Source organism: Uranotaenia lowii, chromosome 3, assembly GCF_029784155.1.
Source record: "Uranotaenia lowii strain MFRU-FL chromosome 3, ASM2978415v1, whole genome shotgun sequence".
NCBI classification, from domain to species: domain Eukaryota; kingdom Metazoa; phylum Arthropoda; class Insecta; order Diptera; family Culicidae; genus Uranotaenia; species Uranotaenia lowii.
The window spans coordinates 240,203,205-240,231,073 of NC_073693.1; the positions used below are offsets into that span (position 1 = coordinate 240,203,205).

General features: G+C 41.4%; 2 protein-coding genes and 1 long non-coding RNA gene across 6 annotated transcripts; 1 reads left to right on the forward strand and 2 right to left on the reverse strand.

Moving 5' to 3' along the window:
• Positions 1-809: 809 nt before the first annotated feature.
• LOC129758634 (uncharacterized) lies at positions 810-2,432 on the reverse strand. Its single transcript, XR_008740033.1, has 5 exons — positions 2,266-2,432; positions 1,840-2,212; positions 1,606-1,766; positions 1,103-1,264; positions 810-969 (listed from the first exon to the last, which is right to left on the reverse strand). It is a non-coding gene; the product is annotated as an uncharacterized LOC129758634 (long non-coding RNA).
• A 643-nt stretch (positions 2,433-3,075) lies between these two features.
• On the forward strand, positions 3,076-14,137 carry LOC129753969 (DNA repair protein complementing XP-C cells homolog). Of its 2 annotated transcripts, XM_055749823.1 has the most exons (4): positions 3,076-5,031; positions 5,094-5,464; positions 5,527-5,760; positions 14,015-14,137. In XM_055749823.1, exons 1-4 carry the CDS (start codon positions 3,317-3,319, stop codon positions 14,020-14,022), a joined length of 2,328 nt encoding a protein of 775 aa, XP_055605798.1. In that variant the 5' UTR covers positions 3,076-3,316; the 3' UTR covers positions 14,023-14,137. The 2 variants fall into 2 exon arrangements, with proteins under 2 accessions (XP_055605798.1, XP_055605797.1); XM_055749822.1 differs by lacking the exon at positions 14,015-14,137 and having other exon boundaries at positions 5,527-5,863.
• LOC129753968 (DNA repair protein complementing XP-C cells homolog) lies at positions 5,271-27,109 on the reverse strand. 3 transcript variants are annotated; one of them, XM_055749820.1, is made up of 7 exons: positions 26,266-27,109; positions 17,462-18,272; positions 9,952-10,350; positions 7,329-9,819; positions 6,713-6,954; positions 6,259-6,650; positions 5,271-6,194 (listed from the first exon to the last, which is right to left on the reverse strand). In XM_055749820.1, the coding sequence occupies exons 3-7, from the start codon at positions 10,251-10,253 to the stop codon at positions 5,908-5,910; spliced, it is 3,714 nt and encodes a 1,237-aa protein (XP_055605795.1). In that variant the 5' UTR covers positions 10,254-10,350; positions 17,462-18,272; positions 26,266-27,109; the 3' UTR covers positions 5,271-5,907. The 3 variants fall into 3 exon arrangements, with proteins under 3 accessions (XP_055605795.1, XP_055605794.1, XP_055605796.1); XM_055749819.1 differs by lacking the exon at positions 26,266-27,109 and having other exon boundaries at positions 17,462-18,578; XM_055749821.1 differs by lacking the exons at positions 17,462-18,272; positions 26,266-27,109 and adding an exon at positions 15,513-15,531.
• Between the last annotated feature and the right edge of the window lie 760 nt (positions 27,110-27,869).

A 27,869-nucleotide genomic window follows, 5' to 3' on the forward strand; every position in this document is an offset into this window, starting at 1 on the left:
TAGCGTTAAAAAGGTTTTGAGGTTATCGTCTATTAGCAGTTTAACGATATAATCTAATAGTTTTTAAATGATTACGTTATTAAGGCACTATAAATAAAACAGTAATCTCAGTACAAACGATTCGTACAATAATTATTCCGATTTCCTTAACAGTTCGATTAACGGTTTGATAAATCGTTTAAAATATGCATACACATGTTCATTCTAGAAACAGTTCAATGCGCTGAAAACGTTATTCATAAGCGTTCTATAAACCATACCCTAACTGTTCCTAGAACAGTGTCTCCATATAGAGGTTTTAATAGTTTTAAACAGTAACATAACTTAACGCCATATTCAACAGACCGTCGTTTTGGAATTCAAGATAAGTGCAATGTTTTTTATGGTTTCAGATAACATTTTCTAAACGTTTTTTTACGGTGTTTCTAATAGTTTCATAACTACAACAGGAACAGTTGTGATACAATATTTTCGTATTCGGGCAGTCTTACTCAAAGTTGAGGGCTGCAACTGAAGTGCTGTTTTGAACCAAAACTACTTAATTTTGAGTTTAAAACAAGGAGCGTGTAGTTTTATGTTTGGGCGCTTTAAACAGAGCGTGAGCAAAAAGCTTTTACACATTCGAAAGCTTTTAGCCAGTTAGTCAATTCTGTATATTTTGACATGGGGATGCCCATTCATTTTTGAAATTCTTCCAAAAAGTAAGTTGTTTTTTAATAAAAAACAAATTAAATAATTTTCTAACCAACAAGCTATCAGTTTATATTGTCTTTAAAATCATTTTACATACATTCAATAATACAGCCAAATGATATTGCATGGAAGCGTCTCGTGAAATGTTTTCCGTCACCAAGTTGCATGTTTTCGGATGCCGATTTCTGCTGTTCATGACAACTTGGGCCGTACGTAGCGGAGCATCCGGTTCGAATTTTCTTCCATACGATCCAGCCACCTGGGTGTGTAGCGTATCTGGAAAAAGAATTGAATTTTGATATTGTTAATAAGTTATATAATGTCAATTCAAAATGTTAAAATTTAATTATATTGAAGAAAAATGGCAAATTGTAATAATTAAGGCTAATGATTTAAACTTTTTAGCTACCTTTTGTACATTTCCGATGAGCTGTTCATGGCGGAACGACTGCTAGCTAAACAGGAGTAGCACCCTCAAGCCGGCAGAGTCTAATGGAGTCTAATGGCATTCAGCAGGTTCTACAGGCATCACTCTGGACTGGCCCCCTGAAGTGATTTGGGATGGGTGTACCTGTCGAATTAGAATACAATTACAATAAATAAATAAACACATACACATGAATTAGTGATAATCTATAGCATGAACTAGTATAGTAGATTTAAGATAACTAAGTGATGTTTAAAATAAAGTTATGATAGTCTCACTCGGAATGATATAGACTTAAATCAAGATACATCATAGAATTCAGTTTTGATCGAGGGTCGGAAATGGAAAAATTGAATCAAAATAAGTTTCATAACTAAAAACTAAAATTTAGATTTCAACCCTATACGAATCGTCTTGTGGAAAGTACAAATAGTGACGAATAGTAAAACTAGCTCATGTGCAAAAATATACCAAATAAAACAAACCTGTTCCATTATGATGGTGAATAAATGAATCTTTTTGTTTTAAGCTCCATCTTACTGTCTTCCGCATAGTTAGATTTTTGAAGCGATTTTCCCTCATATCCTTTGACGAGTTCTTCGGTGGTAGCGGTCACGTTCCTGCTCATTGTGATGTACTTGTGGTACTGGAAAGAGAAATTTATGTTCACTATCTCAATTTTTACCATTTCCCAATGGAAAATGTGCACTTTTACTTACCAATATTCGAAGAACAAATATAAAGGTTTTTGTTTGCGGAATATCATCCGCTGAATTACGAGGACCACATCCTGTCCGATAGAGGCTTAGAAGGAAAACGACAGGAATAGTCTCTCGTCCTTAAGAGCATTTATTTTGTTCAGAGTAAATTATGCCGTCTTGCTCTTAAAAGACAATAAAAATTTTGGCAATAGGTGTTCGCAAATTTTAGGTAAACCTCGGACCTCCCGATGCATTCGTTCAACTTTCCGGAATAGGCTTAACGGTAAAACATCAGTGCCGCTGTTGTAAATCATTTTTCAGGCAACAATCCGGTGATCTTCCGGTGATAAATGCTGATTATGTGATTCGATCACCTGAATGCAACAAATCCCTGTAATCACACAATAATGTCATAAAACGAAGTGAAATTCTGATAAAACATACCTTTTGAAAGACATTTATGATGATTTGTCTTAAAAACGGATGCGGAATTGATAAAAACGTAGCGAATTTTAAAAACTTGTTTGCTCTAACATCGCTGTCCAGAAGCTTTCCAACAACAACAAACTTTTTATACAGAATCGAATAATCGAGTTTTAGTTTTTATTTGTATATTGTCGACTCAAAACTACTCAAAACTGAATTGGAGATACACAAATTGTGAACAACAAACGATTAGTTATAATGAATGTGTATTCGCAACACATTTTATGAATAACTCCATTTTTCCGTGTGGGCGTAACTTCAAAACCAAAACAAAAACGGCCGATCAATTGGGCGAAACTTGCAGGCGTAACTGAAATCGAAAACAATAATAGGGCGAAACTCAAAAATCTCTGAAATTACGCGAAAAAAGTTAAAGTTCTTGATAACCATCGAACAATAAGTGAATATAATGCACATTTTTTTTATTTTGTTGAACAAAAAGTGGTCGATTTTATAAATAGGATTTGAAAAGGTGTTCCGAATTTTCAAACGCGTTTTTCTCGTTTCGAGCTAACTGCTAGTTTCGCCCTTTTTAAATGTTACGCTAGATTTCAACTCGTTTGTTTATACCAAATTTTCTTTAAGTCCGTTGAAATGTTAATCGATTTCCCAATAAGTTTAATGCTTCAAAATTACCATATGAGTGCCAAATTAGGAAAGTATAGCGAATAACAACAAAATTCAACGTGTGTGTTCGTTTTGGGTTATTTAAAGGTTACATGATTTTGATCCGTAAGTGTAGTTTCTATTTTATTTCAGTGTCGTTAGGGTACGCAAATTTGCCCGTTCCAAAAATGGTGTTTATTTTCACAAAAATTGTGATATTTATCCAGAAGGCACGTATATATTTCTATAACGCAGCAGGAATATTCAGATAATTTTGACAAATTCCATTTGCTCAAATCAATTTTTTTTACTGGAAGTCTTGAAAATGTTGGGGATTTAAGATTTAAGCCAAGAAATTTGAAAAAAGTAGTTTGAATTTCATCAACGCCTCAAAAGCTTCGAGATGAATCTGCGGGCACCGGGAAAACTATCTCTGAGGGATAAAATTTTCAGTCGTTTAACAAATCTTGAAGTGAGCCGGAACTATTACCAGGAAGCGGTATTTCCGGAAGGAAATGCAGAATTGAGTCAAACACCAAGAAACTTGGAAAATGATGTCCATGACGACGACGACGTTTGTTCCACCAGCAGTGGAAGCAGTGTCGACGATCATCTTGTGACCTCAGACCAGATCGATTTAAATTCCCAGTTTTTCAGCCAAAAATTTACCGATAAAACTACTTTGGAGCAACCTGTAATTGGAAACGACTCAAAAATGAGTAGCGAAGACGAGAAATCAGAATGTGATCCTGATGAACGGGAGAGGATCGAGATGATGTTGTCCCAGTTGGCCAGCTATTCTCAGAGCTGTCAGCAATCTGAACCGATGTTGGACAGTTGCAAAAAAGAAAGTATGGAAAATCGAGAAGAATTGGAACTAGGTGGAGAAGAGGAATGGATCCCACTTGATGTCCCTGACGATGATAATGAGCTTGGGGACGTAGAAGTTATCATTAATCAGCAAGTTAATACGAATGGTAAAATAGTTGATGTTGCTGCTCAATTAAAGCGGTTAATTTGCACGGAGAAAAGAGAAAAACGATTGGTTTTGCACCAGGTTCATCTGCTTTGTCTCTTAGGACATGGTTTTTACTTGAATCGAGTTATTCAAAAAATTATGATAGAAAAACATGAAGAGATCATGGATCTCTTACTATGTGCTAATTTTAAAAAAGTACCTGAACAAATTGATTATCAATTTGTCAAAACGATTTGTGATATTTATAGAATTAAAATGATAAATAACAAGTTTGAAAAGGAAACATTTAGGGATACCAAAGATATGGTAACCAAAAGCAAAATTATGTTGCTTATTGCTGTTCTACGATTTCTAGCTATTGAAACGAGGCTCGTTATGTTTTTGGACGTTATATCTAAAAACTTACCTTCGAACGATAAAGTTCATGGCAAAATGCAAAAATTGCTAAAGAAAGCAGATGAAGGTAGTCAATTTTCTATGCAACCTTGTGATAGATATCCGGATGTGCCTCTCACTACAACCGAGATTTTGAAAAGGAAGCCTGAGTTTGCAAATTTCGCTCATATACCTCAAATGGATGGTACTGACGATATTCCTTCAGAGGGAAAACGTCCTCGCTTGAATAGATTAACAGAATCAAAGTCCAACCTTTGGAAGCTAAAAGTTCAGAAGCTTCCAGATCGCATTGCTGGTGGCAAAACAAAATCTAAAACAAAGAGCAAAAACACATCACCATTCTTTAGCTCAAAAAGCGAGAGCCACACAAAACTGAATACGGAAACAATTTCGACCTGGATTGAAATATTCTTACCCTTAGAAAATCGATGGAGCGTCTTGGATCCCACCAGTTTTGAACTAGATCAGCCTGATGCTGTCATCTCACAACTTCCATCACCGACACCAGGATACATTTTCGCTTGGGACAACGATCACCTTTTGCGAGATGTAAGCCCCCGCTATTGGTGGCACAACGAGATGGCCTCCCGAAGGCAGCGTGCACCCGAAAAATGGTTGCGAGCTCTTCTGGATCGCTTCGACGGGCAAAAACGGATACGTCGTCGGTTGATTTATGATTTGGCAGATAGAAGGGAATTTCGAATGCTTCGATTAAGAGCACCAATTCCAGATAAAGTTTCCGAGTAAGATTTGTTTTTCTTAAGTATAAAATTCAATAATTATCTTGCCTTTTCTACCTATGTAGGTTTAAAAATCACCCATCGTACTGTCTGAAACGGGATTTGCTCAAATTTCAAGGAATCTACCCACCGGATGCTCCTCCGCTCGGATTCTACCATGGCGAAGCGATTTACGCCCGCGAATGCGTTCACACGTTACACTCGCGCGAAGTTTGGTTACGCCACGCGAAGGTGATTCGAATAGGCGAGCACCCCTATAAGGTGGTTTGGTCCAAGCTTAAACGCGAAAAGACCGAACTGGAACTGTTTGGCCGGTGGCAAACGGAGGAATACATCCCTCCGGAACCCGTGGACGGTCGGGTGCCCCGCAATGCTTTCGGAAACATCGAACTCTTTAAGGCTTGCATGCTACCCAAAGGAACGGTGCATTTAAAATGTAAGTACCCTGGAGGATTAATAGCTGGGACATTGTTCAATTCAACTTGTTTCCGATTTCAGTGCCGAATGTTTCGAAAATCTGCCGCAAATTAAATGTAGATTACGCCGTGGCAGTTGTAGGATTCGGTGTTCATGCAGGGGGTAATCACCCTGTGTTTGATGGAATTGTTATTTGTAAAGAATTTGAGAACGTGGTTCTGGAAAATTATAAACGTGAACAGTTGGAACAGGAAAAAAGGAAACATGAACAGAGACAGTGTCGAATCTACGGAAACTGGAAAAAGTTGATCAAAGGTATGTTAATTAGAAATCGACTAATAAACAAATACAAATTTACAAATATTTAAAATAAACATGTATTAAAAATGCCGTTTTGAACGCTTCAGGTTAAAAATAATACACAAATATAACAACACTGTAATAGAAAATTGAGAAAAATACTTAAAGATTATCGAAATTGTACTTGTTTTGTAGCTTTCGGCGCACCAGCACGCCCTTGATGAGTTTCTTCCAGTTATCATAAACCCGCTTTTCGTAGCGTTCCTGCTCTTTGCGATCTTCCTCTTCCATTTCCTTGTACCACTCCTCGGTCAGCATGTCGGCATATTCTTCGCACACCACAAAGCCATCGTAAACGGGAATCATCCGCATGCGAGCCTTGTCGAAACCGATGAGAGCCGGAGCACAATCGATGCCAAGCCTTTTGCAGACTCTGTTAAGTCCCGGAACTGAAAGGGATAAAAAAAAAACATGTATTTTCAAACGCATACATTCTTTAGAAATTCGACATACGTTGTAAATGAACGGTTTTCTTAGGGAGCATTTTCGGGGTAAAAAGCTCCACGTTTCCATACTCGTTTCTAGGAACAATTCCGTTTTCTGCTGTTGGTGGATCGTATTCTTCCGTTTGCCAGATACCGAAAATGTCGCAAGGTTGATTTCCGAGCCATTCGTTTTTAAGTTTGTCGTACCTCCAACATTTCACAACCTTATAGGCCGTCTCAAATGGCTTCACCACGCGACCTTGCTTGTACCATTTTTCCCTGGTTTGAAGTGTAAAGACGCATTCACGGGCATAGATGGCTTCACCGCGCACAAAGCCCAAACTTGGAACCTCCACCGGGTAGAGTGCTTCAAATTTCAGCAAATGACGTTTCAATACGTAAAGGGGATGATTTTTGCATCTGTTGTAAAAATATTTAAAATCTTTAACCAATTCCTTTCCAAAAAAAAAAGCAAAAATTACTCCGCAATAGTAGTCGGCAACGGCTTATCGATGTCAATTTTGTTGAGTTCCTGATCTTCGGCATTCTCATGCTCCGTTTTGGGACCACGGAATGGAGCCAATGTCTTGTCCAGCCATTTGGAATCCGTTCGTAGCATTCGACAAACGGTGTTCCAGTGCTGGACGTAGCGTGGTGTCACGTCCTTGATATAGTTATTGTTGTCGAACCCAAAAACGTAGCTGATAGGACTGGTGGCGTGTCGCTGACAAAAAAATCACAAAATTAGTTAGTTACTATGATTATGATGATGAATGGTTGCGTTGCGACAAAACCACAACACGTCGCTTGAACTGGCTCAGCAATAGGAAAGCTTCGCAAAGACTTTTTGTCTAATTAGGTTGCACGTGCTTTACCAATCTTCCTAATTGGACTGTATGGGTGTACGTAATAGCACCTTTTAATTGGTGTGGCGCCAGGGATGTAAAAACCTCCATAAACCTCATGCTTTTGGCTCAAAACCTTTAACTTGCTTTTCGCAAGCATCTGCTTTATCTATCCGTTATATCATTTCAACATTTTATTCTTCCATAAATTCCCAATTTCCATTGATCATTAAAAAAAATTTGAACTGCTTACCGACAAATAGTCAACGCAATCAATTTTCCCCCCGAAAAGGTCCACCGTCATCCAACGGTTGTCTTTTTCCGAGTAGAATTCGATCCAAAAATTGTTCTTCCCTTGCGTTGTGGAAGCGTTTTTCGGAGATTCACTCTTAACAGCGTTTGCTGTCGCCTTCTTCTCCGATTTGGTCCCAGTTGTTGTTTTCTTCGACGATGACGAGAAAGTTTTCGCTTTCTTCTGGGACGCTGGTGATGCAGACTTGGCCGCCTTCCGTGATTTTTTCCCCTTCGGTGGTTCAAAATCACTATCGTCCGCCTCGGAGTCCTGCTTGGCCTTAGAGCGGCGATTAACTTTTGCCTTGCTTATGGCGGGCGAACTGTGCGTCGATGTGGTTTTGGCCGACGGTTGTTCTTGTTCCTGCTCCGAGTCACTCGACAAGATTTTATTCTTGGCAGCTCTTTTTCCAACATTTACATCATCCTTTTCAACATCCATTGAAGGAAATTCCTGAACAGGTTTGTTAGTCTGAAACAGTTTTCGCTTCAGAACTTTACCAGGTTGATTTTTGGTTTCTTCAGCCTTCGGTGTGTTTGTTTTTCGTTTGGAAAACGCTGTCTTTGATACGTTTTCATCTTTCGGCGCTTTGCCGAGGCGGACACTGCGTCGCTTTGGTACGTCTTCTTCAGGTATATCGTTTGCACCATCAACCTGGGGAATGGATAGAGTATTCGAATGTTTAGCGTCATTGGATTGAACCGATTTTTTGGCGTTTCTAGGAGATCGCCTTGCAGGTTTAATGTTTTCTTTGACTGAAGGACTATAATCGTTTAGTGCAACCGATTTGCTGTTGTTTTCCAATTTTGCTGGGGTTGAAGCTTCATCATGCGTTTTATTCGATCCATTTTGCGAACGAGTACGCAAGCGTTTTTTCCCATTCTGTTGATCATCGGCGCTGATATCTTTATTTTTTTTACCTTTGTTCGCATCTGTAATGGGCTTCTGATCAGATTTTTCAGCTGTTTCTGAACAGTTATAAGCCTCTGGAACAGCTTCAACGGTTTCGGTTTTGAGAGCGACAATACTGATAACTGGTATATTATCATTTTCAGATTTAATTTCTTTTTTCTTCTTAACACTGCCGGGTGACTCCGTATCGCTTTCTTCATTATTATTAAAATTCTTCTTTTTGTACTCCTTTTCAAATTGTTCAATCAGTTGACGCTCGGAAATCGGGCAAAGATCCTTCATAGCCGGGCGCTTCGGTGGAACATTAGCTGAAATGATCAAACGAGCTTGTACCCCGGCCATTCTCAAGCATGATAGGAAGAGCAGCATATAATTTCGTTTACATGTTGCTTTTTTAGTGAAAAGCTCCAGTGCTAAATTGAATCTTAGAGGTCCATTTTGTGAAACAACTATTTCCTGGCTTTGTAATGTGAAACAGGCTTTGAACCATTTTATCAATTGTTCAATAAATTTTCTATCCACTTTTGATTTTGGAATACAATCCTTGGCCTGCATCAAAGATAGGGTCATGGCTTGTATTTTATTCGAATTAACGGTAAAGTTTAATTTCTGACCAACTCCAATTGTTAACAGAATGCTACTTTTGTGGTAAGCTAATTGATTTTCTCGTTTTATTTTGTTGACCTGCCTTTTAATGAACAGCTCCATTTCGATTTCTTCCCAGCGTTTTTTCTTGGATTTTGTAGTTTCAAGTTCGACTGTGACCGTTGGATTTGGTTGAGAGTTTCCATCAGATTTTTTAACATCGGCAACTTCTTCCCAATCCGACTCTTCACTGTTAGAGCCTTCGTTATCTTTCACATTCGAAGTCTCAAGGTGTCCAGCACCAGCTTCCGGTTCTCCAAGAGCTAACAAATTTGAAATATCTTTGCTTTTATCAAATTCAGAATCTTCTTCGACTTCCTTAGATTTGTAGTTCTTTAAAAGTAACTTAGCTTCCGCTATCTTTTTATCAAACTCCTCGAGGTTATTAAAATTCATAAATCCAGCCGAAGACTTATTGATAGTACTGATCAACTTTTGAGCTGCCAGTTTAGGAATGGAAGCAGGGAGCACGTCTTCCTCATTTTCGTTGTCAGAGCTATCCGATAAACGCATTCCAGCATTACAATCGAATTGGGGAGGTCTTTCTTTGGCAGTCCGCTCAACGGACACCTCCCCTTTGAAAAAATCCGAATTCAAGTCCAGCTTTTCAGGATTCACCAAATAGTCATCTCCGCTATCACTATCCGAATTATCTTTGTTTTCTTTTCGAGCTGCGCTGGAGTTGCTAGGTTTCTGTGCATTCTGGCCGACATTCCGTTTAGGTTTAAACTCGCATTGACTCAGAATATCTGCCACACTTGCATTCAGCGATGGCCGGTCCGGTTGTGATTCTTTCAATAGATGCTTCTTGGTCCGACGATAAAGTTCGTCCCGGGTTGCCGGTGACATTCGTTTCTTTTTGATCGGGTTCTGTTTGGGTGACGATTTATGCGAGCTGCAACATAAAAATTGAATTATGTACTTTTAAAAGTTGTCCGAAATGTCATATGGGTTAAAATCAAATGAGGAAACCGGGAGTACTCTGCAAATAACAGTAAAAAGTTAAGCTTCGAATCATGAAGTTTACCGTTTTTTCGCTTTCGTTTTGGACATGGCCATAACACTGCTACCATCGCTCATCTCGCCAGAATCCTCATCATCGTCTTCGTCCTCGTGGTTGTCGTCATCATCTTCGGAAATGGACCCTGCTGTCGTGTTTCGGCCCTCTTTATCATTTTCCTCATCCTTTCCGGGCAGCCATTCTTCCTCACTGGCCGAAAAATCCCCCTTATCGGAAGCACTCTCAAAATCATCCGCACTGCCATCACTGACCTTTTCTTCGACAAGCGGTTTACGGTTCAGGGTAACGGCACGCCTTGCTCGATTCATGGCATCCAAATTTTTTAAGACCCTTAACACTTATTACAGTAAATTATCAATCACAAAGGAATTTCGCAACACTACGCAATACAAAGCACACTTTGTTCTGCAAAAATTGGTCAACATGAATATACGAGTTGGGTTGAGACTACTACACATGGCTCAGGAGCAAAATTTGGCAAAAGGACATTGCAAAGTTATGCAAATCGAAGGCAACATAAAACATAAATAACCAACACATTTAAAAACGGTTTGAAAACATTCGGATTCCGTTCATTCCGTTCATTCGAAAGCGCGCCAAAAATTAAGGGTCAGTCATAAACTACGGTGCTCGTTTTTCGAGCAATTTTAATTTAAGTAATAAGTTTTTCGAGCAGTTTTTTTTGTTTTTTGTATGATGCACCAAATTTTTTTGTCTGTTGAAAGCGGTTGTTAAAAAAATCGAACAGAAAAAAAATCATTTATATATGTAAGAAAAATCCACGAAATATGACAAATCTTTGTACTGTAATTTCGATAACTATAAAAAAAAACTAAAACTGTAGGTTCACGCAGAAAAAGCACGGGCAGCCGTTTCAACAAAACGTTTTATTATACACGGAAAATAAAAAAAGGTAAAATTTACCTTTTTGCGAGGTGAATTTTTTCCACCCCTCTTTCGAGGTAAATTTTACCTTTTTTTCATTCACCTAGCAAAAAGGTAAATTTTACCTTTTTTCAATTCACCTAGAAAAATGGTAAATTTTACCTTTTTCGCATTCACCTAGCAAAATAGTAAATAATATCGTTTTCCCATTCATTGATTTGAAAGGTAAATGCTAGTTGGTTTGGTTGGTTCCTTCAATAAAAATGAAATCAAAATTCATTCAAAAATTTATATTTATTTTAAAAATAAATAGGGACAATTCATTATATTATTTTTTTAAATATATCACCTTGTTTAAAAAAATTATTGAGGTAAGTCCTTTTTTCGCCAGACTCGTGGCAATTCGGCTTCGCGTTCTTCCGCGCCATAATGGCGACTTATCCAGTCAGGTCCGGCTTTTCCGGAATGATATCTGGAAGATGACATGGAATACACCTCGAAGCTGGGCTGATCTGAAATAAAAACAAATATTATGATGAGAACCAGCGCAACTAAATAATAGCTAAGAAAACACTTACAATTCTGTTCCGATTTTTCCATATTGGCACGAAACAAAAATTCCCTTCTGAACGACAAAACAGCTTAACCTCAATTAACGGATTCGGCAAATAGTTCTTTTGTTCGAGATGATTGTACCGTTTTGTTTAGCTCAATCCAGGTCAATTCCACCTCGCTAAGAGGTAAGTTTTATCTTATTTGGATTTACCTTTTTTTCTAGGTGAATTATACTTTTTTATTGAGCTCAATTCAGATAAACTTCACCTCGCTACAAGGTAAGATTTACCTTTTTTGCATTCACCTTTTTTCTCGGTGAATTGTACCTTTTTTCCAACCTCGATTCAGGTAAATTTTACTTCGCTGTGAGGTGAGTTTCACCTCGAAGAGGTAGAAGTTACCTTTTTGGCTTTCACGAGCGTTCACCTTTGCTAACTAGGTAAATTTTACCTTTTTATTATTTTCCGTGTACAACTTTGTAGTATCGCTGCACATTTAGTAAGTAGCTCTGATATGAAATTCGATTCGAAACACAATCCAACATTTAGTTATTTTTACTAAATAGTCGTGTTGTTGTGTTGTTTTTCTAACACGGAAAATAAAAAAAAGGTAAAATTTACCGTTTTGCGAGGTGAATTTTTTCCACCCCTCTTTCGAGGTAAATTTTACCTAGCAAAAAGATAAATTTTACCTTTTTTCAATTTACCTAGCAAAAAGGTAAATTTTACCTTTTTCGAATTCACCTAGCAAAATAGTAGATAATACCGTTTTCCCATTTACTGATTTTAAAGGTAAATGGTGGTTGGTTTGATTGTTTTCTTCAATAAGAATTAAAAAAATACAAAATTCTTTCAAAAATGATATTTATTGGAAATAAATAGGGACTGGTAATTCGGCTTCGCATTCTTCTGAGCCGCTATGGCCGCTGAATCCACCTGCGTTGCGTACATTCATGGCCTCCTCCGTTCGACTAATCCGGTCAGGTTCGGCTTTTCCGGCTGGAGGATGACGTGGAATACACCTCAAAGCTCTATAGAGTTGTTTTTGACGTTTCTTACGCACACTTTTTGAGCATGTACAGATGAGACGGGACAATTAACCTCAAAAACTCTCGGTACAAAAAACGGGCAGCCGGTCGACACACATGGTCGTTTTTGAGGTTGATTGTCCCAAAACTGAAAAGTATTGGTAAACAACCAGCATAATATCACGAACACTAATAGCGGCAAATAGGACTATGGACCGATCTGAAACAAAATCAATAGTATTATGACGAGAACCAGGACAACTAAATGATATTAAATAACACTTACCATTCTATTCCGATTTTCACATATTAGGCACAAAGCAAAACTTGTTCCTAGAATGACAAAACAGCTTAACCTCAATGAACGGGTTCGGCGAATAGTTACTTTTTTTTAGAAGAATTGTACCGTTTTGTTTAGCTCAATCTAGGTCAATTACACCTCGCTATGAGGTAAGTTTTACCTTATTTGGATTTACCTTTTTTCTAGGTGAATTATACCTTTTTATCGAGCTCAATTCAGGTGAACTTCACCTCGCTACGAGGTAAGATTTACCTTTTTTGGATTCACCTTTTTTCTCGGTGAATTGTACCTTTTTTTCCAACCTCGATTCAGGTAAATTTTACCTCACTGTGAGTTTCACCTCGAAGAGGTAGAAGTTACCTTTTTGGCTTTCACGAGCGTTCACCTTTGCTAACTCGGTAAATTTTACCACCGCGATTCAATGCGGTGTGTAGTGGCGCACCCCTCGTGCGAACGAGATTGGATGTGAATGGTAGAAAAGGACCGATATATTCTTCAGATTGGGGAAGGGAGAAAACGAATGAAGGACCGCCATTGTTAAGTGACCGTCCAAGCGAAGCGCGTGTAGTTTTGGTGAAGACTAAAAGTTAGGATTATTTGGAATAAATAACTATTGCGAAATACGTGGTTTTATTATACTGTTACATCTGGCGACGAGGATTATGGTAAGTTTAATACAATCCAGTTTTTTTTTCGAGCGAAAAACGATTTAAAAAAATAATTTCCGAAAAGGGGCGCAGGCCCACTTCCATGGCAGCCAATTTGAGGTTATGCAGTGTCTTTATGATGAACAGTTGGTTCTGAGGAACAACATATAGTTCAGCAATTCTCGAAGAGTTCTGAGGAGCTCTCAAATAGTTCGGAGGAGCTACGATTTTCGAATGATTCTGAGGAATTAAATATTTGACGTGAAAGTTGCAAACAACGACCCTGAGGGGTCAAACATTTTTCTTTGTTGCTTTCAACCATCGGCATTGCTCGGTTGAACGAGAAGAGTTCTGAGGAACTCTTGTGACTTTGAAGAGTCAAACATTTTCACACGCACAAAGAAAGCTCTGACTCCGAGGAGTGCAGAATGTTCACACTACTTACAGTAGAATTTGCTTCGAGGAGCATTTCTCTCTGGTTCACGATTTTGTCATATATAGTTGACGTTCTGAAAAGCGTTTTCAATTTACATGTGTCTTGCTTCAAATTCATATTATACCTAAAATTTAAAAAAAACTGAAAGCTTAATTAGTACAATATGCTAATTTGAAATCACAATAGTGACAGTAACGGTGATTACAACTTTTTCACAGATGGATGATACTCGCCCTATCCCTCCTTTCCGATGCGAGGAAATAAAACGGAACCAACTTGCCAAAGAATGGAAAAGCTGGAAGACGTCTCTCGAAATTTATTTCGATGCGTATGAAATTTCCGACCAAAAGATAATGAGGGCTAAGTTGTTGCATTTCGGGGGCAAGCAGCTGCAACAGGTGTACGAAAACTTACCGGACGTTGATAGACAGCCTTTGATTTCTTTAAAAGCAAACTGGTACGACATTGCTATTTCCAAGTTGGACGAATATTTTGAACCCGGGCGGCAGTTTATATTGGAACGATGTCGCTTGCGTAAAATTCGTCAAGAAAAAGATGAGCGGTTTGCTCATTTTGTTCTGCGAATCCGACAACAGTTGGCCGATTGTGGACTGGAAAAATATAATACTGACGTTCGTGAGGTATTAGCTGAAATATTCGTCATCGACGTGATTGTGGAAGGCTGTGTGTCGGAAGAACTAAGGCGTCGAATTTTGCAGAGAGATGTTACCCTTGCCGAAGTTGAGGCGATGGGTGCCATGATGGAAGGAGTGGAGCAGCAGTGTGCTGATTTGACTACTTTGAACGCAAAGGGGTTGATTCCGGAAAAGGTTTTTCGCGTAGAAGCTCGGCGAGGTCCCAACCTTGGTCTTCCAGCGAAAAATGAAGCTCAGATCAATCGAGAAATCATTTGTTTCAACTGCGGTGCCAAGGGGCACCTTGCTACGTCAGCTAAGTGTAGAGCCCGTGGCCAATCGTGTCGTTGGTGTAAGAAACTGGGCCATTTCGAGGCAGCTTGCCGTAAACGTTCTTCATCCAAGTTTGTACCGTCTGGCATCGATAGAAAGGCAAAGAAAGTGCGACTCGTAGAACTCGGCGAACAAGAAACGAATGTGCACCGTGAAACAAATTATCCCTCAACTCAAGAACCGGATTCGAATCAGAAGTCATATTACTGCTTTCATTTTGGCAATGATTCAAATATCCTCGCTTGCACAATCGGGGGTGTCCGTCTTGAGATGCTGGTAGATTCCGGTTCGGATGTCAATTTAATTCATTCGTCGGCTTGGAAGGAATTGAAACTGCAAGGGATAAAAGTTCATGACATGAAAAAAGGCTGTCGTGATGTCATTAAAGGATACGGAAGCAACGTACCTCTGCGCATTTTAGGATCGTTCTGCACTGATGTTAAAATTGGGAAGAAGCAGGAGTTCGCCACATTTTTCGTGGTGGAAGAAGGCCAACGTTGTATCTTGGGAGATGCTACCGCAAAAGCACTTGGTGTGCTGAAAATTGGACCCGAAATCAACCAGCTCACTAAGCCCGATCGGTCCATTCCATTTGGGAAGATAAAAGATGTCCAGGTGCAAATCCACATGGATCCCGCATTCAAACCGGTGTTCCAGCCTGTGCGACGTGTCCCGCTCCCATATGAATCAGCAGTTAACTCGAAGTTGGATCAATTAATGGATCAGGATATAATTGAGGTAAACTAACTTTAATATTTTTGTCCGAGATAATAAAACGTAAATAAATAACTCTTCTTCTTTATGCAAAACATCTGTTTTATTGACTTTAGAGTATTGTATATCTTATACTTTTCAACTGATTTGGCGTTATGTTTTAGTAACGCTTACCCGTAACGTTTTTCGTAAATATATTTTGTTAATTGCAGTGTACACTGTTTCGAATGATGAATCTATTTTAGGTCAAAACAGGTCCAACAACATGGGTCTCCCCATTAGTAGTAGTCGGTAAAGCTAATGGTGAACCAAGAATTTGTTTAGACTTAAGGCGAGTAAACGAAGCTGTATTGCGAGAGCGTCATCCTATGCCAGTGGTAGACGAACTGCTCGCACGTATCGGGAAAGGAATAATACGAAGCCGACTTGATATCCGTGATGCATTTTTACAGACGGAACTGGCTCCTGAATCTCGAGACGTAACAACGTTTATAACGAGTCGTGGGCTTTTCCGATTCAAAAGACTTCCTTTTGGATTAGTGTCGGCTCCTGAAATCTTTCAAAAAGTTATGGAAGAAATATTAGCCGGATGCGAAGGTACGGTGTGTTACCTAGATGATATCTATATAGAAGGTGAAAACTTAGAACAACACAATGCTCGTCTGAATATTGTTTACGAACGTTTGAAAAGTCGTGGGGTTATTCTTAACCATGACAAATGTGTCATTGGAGTCCCTGAGGTACAGTTTCTTGGTCATATTATTTCTGCTGCTGGTATACGTCCATCACCTTCTAAAATTGAAGCACTGATATCATTTCGTCCTCCGGTGAATCCAGCTGAGGTTAAAAGCTTTCTAGGGCTTGCAAATTATATGAATAAGTTCATTAATAATTTGGCAACCCTAGACGAGCCTCTTAGGAAGCTTACTGAGTTGTCTGAAAAATTTGAATGGAGGAAAGAGCACCAAGAATCGTTTGATGCAATTAAGATGGCTCTTTCTAATACAGCGAATCTTGGTTATTTCAACACTAGTGATCACACTTCAGTGATAGTAGATGCTAGCCCATCTGCTTTGGGTGCAATATTGGTGCAAACCAATGGAGAAAATGAGCATCGCGTTATATGTTATGCATCTAAGTCCCTTACAAAAACGGAAAAACGGTACTGCCAAACGGAGAAGGAGGCCTTGGCTGCAGTTTGGGGAGTCGAAAGGTTCCAGATGTACCTTCTTGGTAAGAAATTCGATTTAGTGACTGACTGTAAAGCATTGCTATTCTTATTTGCTCCGCGCTCAAAACCTTGCGCCCGGATAGAGAGGTGGGTACTTAGACTTCAAGCATTTGATTATAAAGTTAAACACATACCAGGAGAAAAGAACGTCGCAGACGTACTTTCTCGCCTATCCACTTTGGAGTCAAAGCCTTTCGACTATTCGGAAGAACTCTTCGTTAATGAAATTGCTAGCGCGGCTGCGAATAATGCAGCCATCAGATGGGAAGAGCTTGAAACTGTATGCAGACAAGATAATGAAATAATGCAACTCCTGAAAACGATTTCTAACGATCGTTTATTTGATCTTCCAATTGCATATCGGGTTATTTCTCAAGAGCTATGTCAGGTCGGTAATGTTTTAATGCGAGGTGATAGAATCATCATTCCACAGTGTTTGCGGGAGAAGGTGCTTTCATTAGCGCACGAAGGTCATCCAGGAACACAAATGATGAAAAGTCACTTAAGAACGTCTGTGTGGTGTGTTAAATTTGGACATTGGCTTTGAAGAAAGAAGTGGTAGAATATTTCTTCCTTCAAGCCTCCGGCTAGCTCATGAAGGGCCAACAAATTTTTATTTAATTTTACATACTCTATTAAATAGATTTTCTTAAGGTCAAACCTCCCTCTTATTCTGGCCTTCTTGGGCATTCGAATAAAACATAACGTATGGGCGAGAGGGCAACAATATAAATATCAATATGTGAACTTACATGCATACGGTTCTGCAGGACACCGACATGCTGGTGGAGTTGGCTACCAGCACAAGATCCCTTTCACAGGCGGACGATGTCATCAGGACACCAAAGGCTGGCTGGCTTCCTCCTTCCATCTCGGTATGGCTCAAAATTGTTGACACACCAGTGTAGCTGCTCCCAGACCTCACATCAACGATTTGCTTCGCCGAATTGATGCGTTCTCGGCGACTAGTGCCTGGGAGTGGTCCTAATGCTCGATCTATCGACGAGGTTCTTCCGGCAGATTGCCACACGCTTCGCTGAGTTCGCTGCACATCCTTATATCTTCCCAAAGGTCAACAAGAAGACGAGGAAGGGTGCGCTTTATGTTTGGGATTGCGCGCGGACACGAAGAGACGACTTTTCGATTCCCTGAGAAAATTTCTTCCTGGCGTTCTTCCACGAAGTCTGATTTCATAAAGATCACGATGAATATTTCACAACTTTCGCCCAAATCTTTGAATGCACGTCGCGCGCTTCGGAAACGGATTCTTCGATAATTAACCGATAATTTGCACTGTCCATAAAATGGGTAGAGAGCCCGACTTTGTGTAGAACAAAATTTGATTTTTCTTCAGCAAAACGTGTGCACCTTTTCACTGCGGCCTGCCGATTGCCTTTTTTTTTTCCTCTCCTTTTCGTCGCCAAACCGGAAAATTGACTGACACGTCCAGTGACGTCTTGTTGTCTTGAAATATGCTTTGTGCTTTCTTTTTTCTTGGTGATCGCAGCAAGATGTTGTTCATGGTTGAGGTTGGTTTACACCCGTGGATGCACTGAACAAAATCTGTTTCGAATATTGTTGATTATGGTTTGCCTAAATCTATTTAGTTTTAATTAGCATGTTTTTTATCCGAATTGGTTCTACATATTAACAAAAGAACCAAGTATAATTAAACTGTTACACAGCATTGCCACAACAGAAAATTTTTTTCATGAGACGATGTAAGGCGGCTCATGAAAAAAATTACAACTTATCTAGAAAATTGGTCGGAGACGATAATGATCTGAGGCTTGAGCAAATCTCAAGATGCTTACGACTAACTGAGTTGCGTGGCCCTTAAGGCACACCAGAAGTAGTGCACGTAGTACGAACGAAAAAACCTTATTGCTAACCAAAAGTTGCACCAGCGTATCCTGGAAAATGGCGACCAAGGTTGCGTCACCAAATTATGACAGAGTCACCGACCAATATCTTAACTTGCTTCTTTCGACAGAACTTCTGCTGCAGCAAACACGCAGAAACGATCAAGAATCTTTACTTGCGAAGAAAGTTTCAGATCGAACAGACATGACTAAACTGAACGATACTTATTACGCTAATTACAACGAGGATAATGGTTTTATTTACAAAGTTTGTAGTGACCCCAGGTAAAGGAGGATTTAGTCTCCTAAACCAACAAGAGCCCAGAATAGAGGTTTTACCGCGCCTCCAATTCGCGTTCCTTTTGAATTTTCTTGCTGATCCCCAGAAATCACTACAAGTTAGACTAATGTTGAAGAATTCTTAATTAGATAGATGTTATTGAAAGCGAAAAGTACTTCTAAGTGCTGCATGTATTCTATTTACAGATACTAAGAGTTGGATTTTGCTGTCGTCTTCGATGTGCACAGTTTGTCTCGTCTGGCGAACGGTATTTTCCTCTTCAGTGTTTTCTTAGGTTGGTCCACCAACTGTTGGTTTGTTCATAGCTGTATGGTCAGTTTTTCACGATCTGAGAACGGATTCGTCTTTGCTCTTGTTTCTCATCGTCAAGCTTGGTTTGCGCATGGGTTGTATTGTGGTGGATTCAATCATTCTCAGGTGGAGAGGTAGTTGCAGAAAATTTGTTGCTCATCTCACCGTCGATGTTGTTTTTGGAGATAACTCGTTGTTGACAGGCATGACCGTGTTCACATAGCTTGCGTTCTTAGTGCGTGGTGCTTTCGGTAGTTTGCGAGAGTCGATATGGAAGTAGCGACCGTCATAATGTCTACCCCTCACAACTTCTGCGCAAAACTCCTTAGGTGCTTAACTCTTTCGCCCTTTTTGAAGTCCTGATAATCGTTTCGACAACAGCGACTTGGTGTTTGGAGCTACTGTACTTGAGTTTCCCGTATTCCAATATCCCGAGCCTGAAGGGGCTGGTTTTGACCATGGAGTTGCCTTCAGTTCGTAATAGGTTGGTGATTGGGTCTTCATTGAGTTGTCAGTTTGTCACGGTCTGAAAACGGATGTGTTTCTTGATCCTTGTGCTTCGTTCCATCAAGCCTGGTTGAATGCTGATTTAGCATGGTTGTGGTATTCTGAACATTTTCAGGCGGAGAGGTGGTTGAGAGATTGTTGTTGCTCGTCACACCTTGGATGTTGTTTTTTGGAGCTGTGCTCGTTGTTGACAGGCTTTGCCGTGTGTACATAGCTTGATTTTATGGGCGTGTGGCTTTTGATAGTTAGCGAGAGAGAGTCGATATGGTAGTAGCGGCCGTCATGATGTCTACTCCTCACAACTTCTTCGCATAACTGTATTTTGACGTGCTGAATCCTCTTTCTGATGTCCTGACAATCCTTTCAATTGCAGCGACGTGGTATTTGGAGCTGCTGTACTTGACTTTCCGAACATTCCAATATCCCGAACCTGGATGGGTTCTCTGCGATGGTGTGTAGCGCCTGACTACGGTAGCTCACCAGTGCTACTATCCCCAGCGCTGCTACGCTGCTTCACGATGACAGGATTGCCTTCTGGACAATAAGTGGCGGCAATCCCACGCAAGGTTGCCGGCCCTCTCCAAATTCTGAAGAACTTCCTGGCAGAGTTCTTAGAGTCCATCCAGCCGACGCTGGTCCTACGCAAGGCCGTTGTCTCCTTCATAAACGCCTACTTCGTTGTGTTCGTCGTTGTGCTAGCGACGACTTAGCATCAGCTGTGTTCCGTCGAATCGTTTGAATTGAAGAATTCTGCAAATTTGCTCCGAGTTGTTGGTGGCGAGGTTTCAAAGATGATGTTGGTCCTTCAGCCTTCTCCATTTCGTGTTTTGTGCTCCAAATGAGCTTGTGGTCAGCGTTGTTGCTTACATAGCTTGAAACTTTAATCTGCTTTGATATCTTTCGCGTGATAGCGTCCGCGTTTCCCGCTCGAGACATCTTCTAACTCATACAGATTCGCACCTAGCACGTTTCGAATCACTGCTGGCACGAACTTCGGATTCAGCTTCTGGTTGACGTGATCTGCTTTCGACGACAGGTTGAACTTCCTTCTCCAGACTACATCACCAACCTTGAAATCTGCCGTCCGCTTCCTTAAGTTATATCGTTGCTTGGAGACTTCGTGACCTTTCTGGATCTTCTTCGTGATGAATTCTTGGATTCGCTTGATTCCTGACAGCCGTAGGTCCTGTGCGATCCTGGGATCGTCCGATGCGTTCAAGTGTTGCTGTGCGTAAAGATCTGTGTGTAGAATCAAGTCGCGGCCGAAATTTGCAAAGTGCGGACTGACTCCAGTGACTTCGTGCTTTGAGCTGTTAATTGCTGCGGTGATAGCTGGCAGATTTTCATCCCAGCAGCGATGATCTTCGTCTATGAGCGAACGGATGCACGTGATCAGGACGCGGTTGGTTCTTTCAGCATTGTTTACTTGAGGACAATAGAAGGCAGTTCGCATATTGATGATCTTGTGGCGTGCCAGTAAGGATTTAAATGTGGCTGATTCGAATTGCTTGCCATTGTCGGAAAGTATGATCCTGGGACGGGAGAACTTTAGGAACACCTGCTCTTCCAAAAAACGTGTCATCCGAACTGAATCTGCTGCTCTCATCGGCTGCACTACCACGTACTTTGTTATCCAGTCCACAACGACGAACATAACGGTGTTTCCCTGTTTCGAGCGCGTCAGAGGTCCTACGAAGTCCACCGAAATCAGCTCCCATGGAACTTTGGCTGGTTTGGCGTTGCCCATCTGTGGCATCATCTTCGTGTTCGGCGCCTTGCTAGCTTTACAGGTGTCACAACTTCGAACAAAACGGCTTACATCGTCCTGCATCTTGGGCCAATAGAAGTGGGTTTGGATTTTCTTCAACGTCTTGTAGAATCCCAGGTGAGCTCCTGTAGTGGAATCGTGGAACCTTTTGATTGCTTCCTGCCGACTTTCAAGTGGTATAACTTTCTTCCATCTGTGCGTCACCAATCCCGCTTCGTCACGACAGCGACAGTTCTTATAGAGTTCATCCTCGATTGTCCGGAAATCTGGATACTTGTCCGGCTCTTTTTCCACATGCTCAACAAGCTTGATGTACCAAGCGTCCTTCGTTTCGTCCTTGGAGAGTGTAATTGTGGCGACTGCTCTCGACAAGGCATCCGGAACAACGTTGATTGTGCCCTTTCGATATCGGATTTCAAAGTCGAAGGCGTTTAGACGTAGAATCCAGCGACTAAGGAGTGCAGTTGGGTTCTTCATAGATTTTAGATAACTCAACGCAGCGTGATCGCAATGTACGATGAACCGAACTCCTTCCACGTAACAGCGAAACTTCTCTATTGACCTTATCACCGCCAAACATTCCCGCTCTGTTGTCGAATACTTCCTCTCCGATGCTGACAACTTTTGTGAGAAGTAGCATATCGGGTGTTCCTCGTCGTCAATCTCTTGGGTGAGCACAGCTCCAATAGCGACATCGCTGGCATCACACGCGATCGCGAACGGCTTGGAATAGTCCGGCATGGCAAGAATCGGTGCGGAGACTAACATCGACTTCAGCTTCAAAAATGCCTCTTCTGCTTCCTTGGTCCAGCGAAATTTAACCTTGGTCCTGGTAAGTTCCGTAAGTGGTGCTGCAAGCTTGGCGAAGTTATGGATGAAGCGACGGTACCAATTACAGAGGCCCAAAAAACGCTGCAACTCCTTTCGCTGAGTCGGAACCGGGAACTTTACTATGCATGCTACCTTTTCATCATCGACTTTCCAACCCTGCTCGTTCAATACATATCCTAAGTATTTGATCTCCTTCCGGCAAAACATCGACTTTTCCTTGGATATTGTTAGGTTCGCGATCCTCAGTCTTCGAGCGACCTCCTCCAATGTCTTCAGATGCTCCCCGAAGTCTTTTGAACAAACCACGATATCATCGAGATAGTGAAACACGTGTGGTTCCATGTCGGCGAAGATGTGCGTCATTACTCTCGCCAGCGCTTGACTCGCCGTACATAAACCGAAGGGAACAACGCGAAACTGGAAATGACCGCGAGAGGGTACTGTGAACGCGGTAAGTGGACGAGAGTCTGGATGAAGTGGAAGCTGCCAAAATGCGTCCTTTAAATCGATGGTCGAGATGTATGTGCAACCGCTTAAGTTGTTGATGATTGACGAAATTTGGGGAATCGGATAACCTTCGTTAACCATCACGCTATTCAGGTGGCGGGCGTCCAAGCAGACACGACATTTCCCGTTTTTCTTCTTTACAGCGACGAGTGGGTTGTTCCAAGGGGAGAACATGGCCTCCTCGATGACGTTCATGGCCAACATCCTATCGATCTCCTTGTTCACCTCCTCCAGCACGTATTTTGACATTGGGTAGTGCCTTTGTTTCTTCGGTGGTGCGTCTCCAACGTCAATGCGATGCTCATATAGCTGTGTTCGTCCTAACTCGCCGTCTTCTGCTTTAGGAAATTGCTGCACAACCAAATCTAACTGTCTCTGCTCTTCATCCGATAGTGTCTTCGTAGCGAGTTCTTCTAGTGGATCTTCTACCTCTGCTACCGTAGTTATGGTTTCCAGTGTGCAACACACGGCTTTAACACCAAAGGTGTTCCAGAAGTCCATGCCCAGTATTACACAGTCTGGAATCGACGGGACTAACAGCACTGGAAGGGTTTCATTTCTGTTATTGTAGGCTATGGGAAGGCGAACGAAGCTGACAACTTTATGACACGTCCCATCAGCTGTTTGTATTCCTCCTTTAGCGTTTCCTTTCCGTAGCCCTAGTTCGTCTACAATTTTCACGTTGCTGCCGCCTAGCAGTGAGCAAGTGGCTCCGCTGTCCAATAAAGCTTTCAGTTCTTTGCCTAGAACTCCGATGACTGCATGCGGCCTGTTGTCTTGTCCGGTATTAATGATGATGGAGTTGAGTTGCGTCAATATCAGGGTTTCGATGAGAGTGTTACTTGGGTTTGTTGAATCATATCTCTCTACTGATGATTCCCCGCTCTGTAGTTTCCCGCATTGGAACGACAAGACTTGCAGTTGCGTAGCGTGAATCCCTTTTTGCCGCAGCCATGACAGAAATAGAAAGTCTGCTCCTTCTCACAATTGACGAATCGATGTCCTACCTCTTCACAATTCCAACAAGTTGTCAGAGTTCTCCGCTGGTCCTGTGAGGGCTGTTTTTGTGGCTGTGCCTCTTGTGTTTGCCAGGGTTGTCTGTGTTGCTGAAGCTGTTGTTGATTCGGTTGGATGGGCTGATACTGTTGATTGTAATTCGAAGATCGTTGCTGCTGACTTTGCCACGGTTGCTGCGAATACTGATGCTGTTGATTCTGACTCCCTGAATACTGCTGCGTCCCTTCAACCTGTTGCTGTTCTACCGGATACCGAGACCTCTGCCACTGATGTTGCGTAGTCTGCAGCTGTTGCTGTTGTGTGTATTGCGAATACGGTGGCTGTTGTTGTTGGTCGGGTATCGACGGTTGATTCTGCCTGCTTGTGGTCCTGGGATGTCTACGATCCACGAAAGTCTTGATGGCGTTGATCTGCTCCGTCAGCTCTTCCATTTTCCGATGCCAATACTCTTCGTCGTCTGCTTCTGCCGCTTCTTTTTGCAGTCGAGTTGTTGCTGCAGATTCTCCCGCGTTGTTCTTTTCCACCAGATTCACCTTCGAGAAACGCTGGTTGTACGACGGTTTCTGCTGGTTCTTCGGAGTGGCCAACCTCGGTGCTAATAGCGATTCGCGCGGAATAGACATGCGCTGTTGTCTGTCCAGCAAAAGCTTCATGTTGTCCTGGGTCTTGCACGTCCGAACTAGCTGTTCGAGGGTAGTAGGACTAGCTGCAGTAACTGCTGAAAGGTAATCCATGCGCATATTCTTTTTAACAAGGAACAGCTTCTCTGCGTTCGACATCGGTGGATCGGCAAACCGGAATAACGTTGAAATGTCCTTGTAGTACTGGTCGAACGATTCTGCTTCACCTTGGTAACGGAAAAACGCCTCAGCTCTCAGCAACTGACCATGCTCCTCACCTAGATAGTCACGTCGAATAATACGCTTGAACGCATCCCAGGATACCAGTTGACGTTGGTTATCTGCATACCACTCTAGCGCATCGTTCATGAGTAAATGCTTGACGCCTGACAGCAACACCTCATCGGAAATATCGTCCGAAACTGCAAAGCTTTCAACTCGATCCAGGAACGTGTTGAGATTCTCAACGTCTTCGCGACCCTTGAAGAAGAAACGCCAGTGATGTATCGCCTTCTGCATCCTGCTATTCTCGTCATTTCTGCGTGGCTGAAGTTGTAGTTGCAACAGGTTGTTCAAGAGCTCGTTCCTAAGGTCGTCGAAACGCTCTCTTTCCGTGCTGCTGTATTCTGCTTGTGTTGATCTGAAGCTACGTCGGTTGCCTTCGTTGTTGTCTTCAGTTGATTGTTGTGGTTGTTGATCACGGTTGGTTGCAGATGCATTGTTATTCGAAACCCGTTGTGGTAGCAAGTGAGGATTGGGAAGAAGGTGTGGAAGGTTGCTGCTATCGAAGTCGTTGATCAGCACTCGTTGCTTTGGAACGGCTCCTGTGTGTTGGTTTGGCGAAACTCCTCGCCCTCTTCCTCGTCCTGTGTTGAGTGGTGAACCTGCCTGAATCGTGGTGTTTTGGATACTTGTTGAAGCATTGAAGCTCTCAGCAAGACTGTTTTCTCCTCCGACTCCTTCATCTTCCACTGCCACTAAACTAGAGTTTGCATTAGCACCGTTTTCAATACGCGCACGCACTTTCTTGAGCAACTCGCTTACGATTGACTGAAGAGACGTGAGAACATCAATTAAGTAATTCGGTGGATCTATGATTTTTAATCTTTGGTCATAATGAAGCAATCTAGCTCTGGCTATTTTAAGATCTTGAATGTTGTTTGTTTTGCAAGCTAAATCTGCAAAAGTTTGCAGATCTTTTATGCCAACTGTGCAATTTTCAATATTTACAGTCGGACTCATAATGTGCACCGAACTGTTGTGAAAAATGTCTTTAATTTGTTCTTCCTGAAGAAGTGATTTTAAACGCAACACTTTGCTGCGATGTGTGAGTGAATTTACATTCACGATGTGTCGCAACGCTAACTCGTAAGCGATCTCTTCTTCCGATAGCAAGGAGAAATCCATTTTTAAAATTATCGACCAACTATATATCTTATTTAGAATACTGATAAGCTTTGTATTGTGCTTACGAAAATGCAGACGAATTTAATGCTAAACAAATAACAAACCAGAAAGTGAAATCTTATCCAGATTTCAAAAAAAAATTCCATCAGTAGGAAAAAACCATCAAAAACCTTGAATTTCTGTTGTGCTGTGTGGGTTTTTAAGTTGGGCGCCAATGTTAAATTTGGACATTGGCTTTGAAGAAAGAAGTGGTAGAAGATTTCTTCCTTCAAGCCTCCGGCTAGCTCATGAAGGGCCAACAAATTTTTATTTAATTTTACATACTCTATTAAATAGATTTTCTTAAGGTCAAACCTCCCTCTTATTCTGGCCTTCTTGGGCATTCGAATAAAACATAACGTATGGGCGAGAGGGCAACAATATAAATATCAATATGTGAACTTACATGCATACGGTTCTGCAGGACACCGACATGCTGGTGGAGTTGGCTACCAGCACAAGATCCCTTTCACAGGCGGACGATGTCATCAGGACACCAAAGGCTGACTGGCTTCCTCCTTCCATCTCGGTATGGCTCAAAATTGTTGACACACCAGTGTAGCTGCTCCCAGACCTCACATCAACGATTTGCTTCGCCGAATTGATGCGTTCTCGGCGACTAGTGCCTGGGAGTGGTCCTAATGCTCGATCTATCGACGAGGTTCTTCCGGCAGATTGCCACACGCTTCGCTGAGTTCGCTGCACATCCTTATATCTTCCCAAAGGTCAACAAGAAGACGAGGAAGGGTGCGCTTTATGTTTGGGATTGCGCGCGGACACGAAGAGACGACTTTTCGATTCCCTGAGAAAATTTCTTCCTGGCGTTCTTCCACGAAGTCTGATTTCATAAAGATCACGATGAATATTTCACAACTTTCGCCCAAATCTTTGAATGCACGTCGCGCGCTTCGGAAACGGATTCTTCGATAATTAACCGATAATTTGCACTGTCCATAAAATGGGTAGAGAGCCCGACTTTGTGTAGAACAAAATTTGATTTTTCTTCAGCAAAACGTGTGCACCTTTTCACTGCGGCCTGCCGATTGCCTTTTTTTTTCCTCTCCTTTTCGTCGCCAAACCGGAAAATTGACTGACACGTCCAGTGACGTCTTGTTGTCTTGAAATATGCTTTGTGCTTTCTTTTTTCTTGGTGATCGCAGCAAGATGTTGTTCATGGTTGAGGTTGGTTTACACCCGTGGATGCACTGAACAAAATCTGTTTCGAATATTGTTGATTATGGTTTGCCTAAATCTATTTAGTTTTAATTAGCATGTTTTTTATCCGAATTGGTTCTACATATTAACAAAAGAACCAAGTATAATTAAACTGTTACAGGTGGCCTAAAATGGATACGGACGTTGAAGCCTACGTAAAAAAGTGTCGTGGATGTACTCTTGTTTCTGCTCCAAATCTCCCAGAACCCATGGTACGTCGTAAGTTACCATCTGGTCCGTGGGAAGATCTGGCAATAGATTTTTTAGGTCCATTGCCCGACGGTCAATTTTTGCTGGTGGTAATAGATGTAGGGTTCTACCTTCTGCCAAGTATGCATTATGTATAGTGATAACACACCTGAATATATGAAATACCTTGGGACCGGACAGAAAGGGAACAGAAGAGCTGACAGCACGGGAAGCGTGGAGAGAACGTCACGGGTAGTGAGTGTGAGGATGCATTCCACGGGTGTAAAAGTAAGGAATAAAGTGCGTTGAACGGATACTATAATTGGCGACGATCGGGAGAATGAACCAGGAACATTAAAGGTACGTTATTCAATTATTTTCTGGACGAATGATGGCCTGGTTTTCCATTAAAATCAATTACATGTGGAAGATGTTTTCTCCGAGAACGGAACTCAAAATGGCCGTCGAAAAGGGGCGAGTGTTCTGCTGTTGTGGGAGAAGAAGGGAAATAGAAGCCATGAGAAAATACAGTATAGTTTGGCTCTTTTGGTTTCAATGAAAAATAAACAAAATTAACAAGGTACCTTAAAGACTAAGGTACATGTT

What these genes read in the sequence shown, in the direction of transcription:
- LOC129753968 (XM_055749820.1), bottom strand. Translation starts at nt 10,253, where the DNA reads ATGAATCGAGCAAGGCGTGCCGTTACCCTGAACCGTAAACCGCTTGTC. An exon ending in ATTGCGTTGACTATTTGTCG is followed by an intron (nt 6,955 to 7,328) that starts GTAAGCAGTTCA and finishes TTTTTTTGTCAG; the next exon opens with CGACACGCCACCAGTCCTAT. An exon ending in GAAAACCGTTCATTTACAAC is followed by an intron (nt 6,195 to 6,258) that starts GTATGTCGAATT and finishes TATCCCTTTCAG; the next exon opens with TTCCGGGACTTAACAGAGTC.
- LOC129753969 (XM_055749822.1), top strand. Translation starts at nt 3,317, where the DNA reads ATGAATCTGCGGGCACCGGGAAAACTATCTCTGAGGGATAAAATTTTC. An exon ending in ATTCCAGATAAAGTTTCCGA is followed by an intron (nt 5,032 to 5,093) that starts GTAAGATTTGTT and finishes CTACCTATGTAG; the next exon opens with GTTTAAAAATCACCCATCGT. An exon ending in AGGAACGGTGCATTTAAAAT is followed by an intron (nt 5,465 to 5,526) that starts GTAAGTACCCTG and finishes TTCCGATTTCAG; the next exon opens with TGCCGAATGTTTCGAAAATC.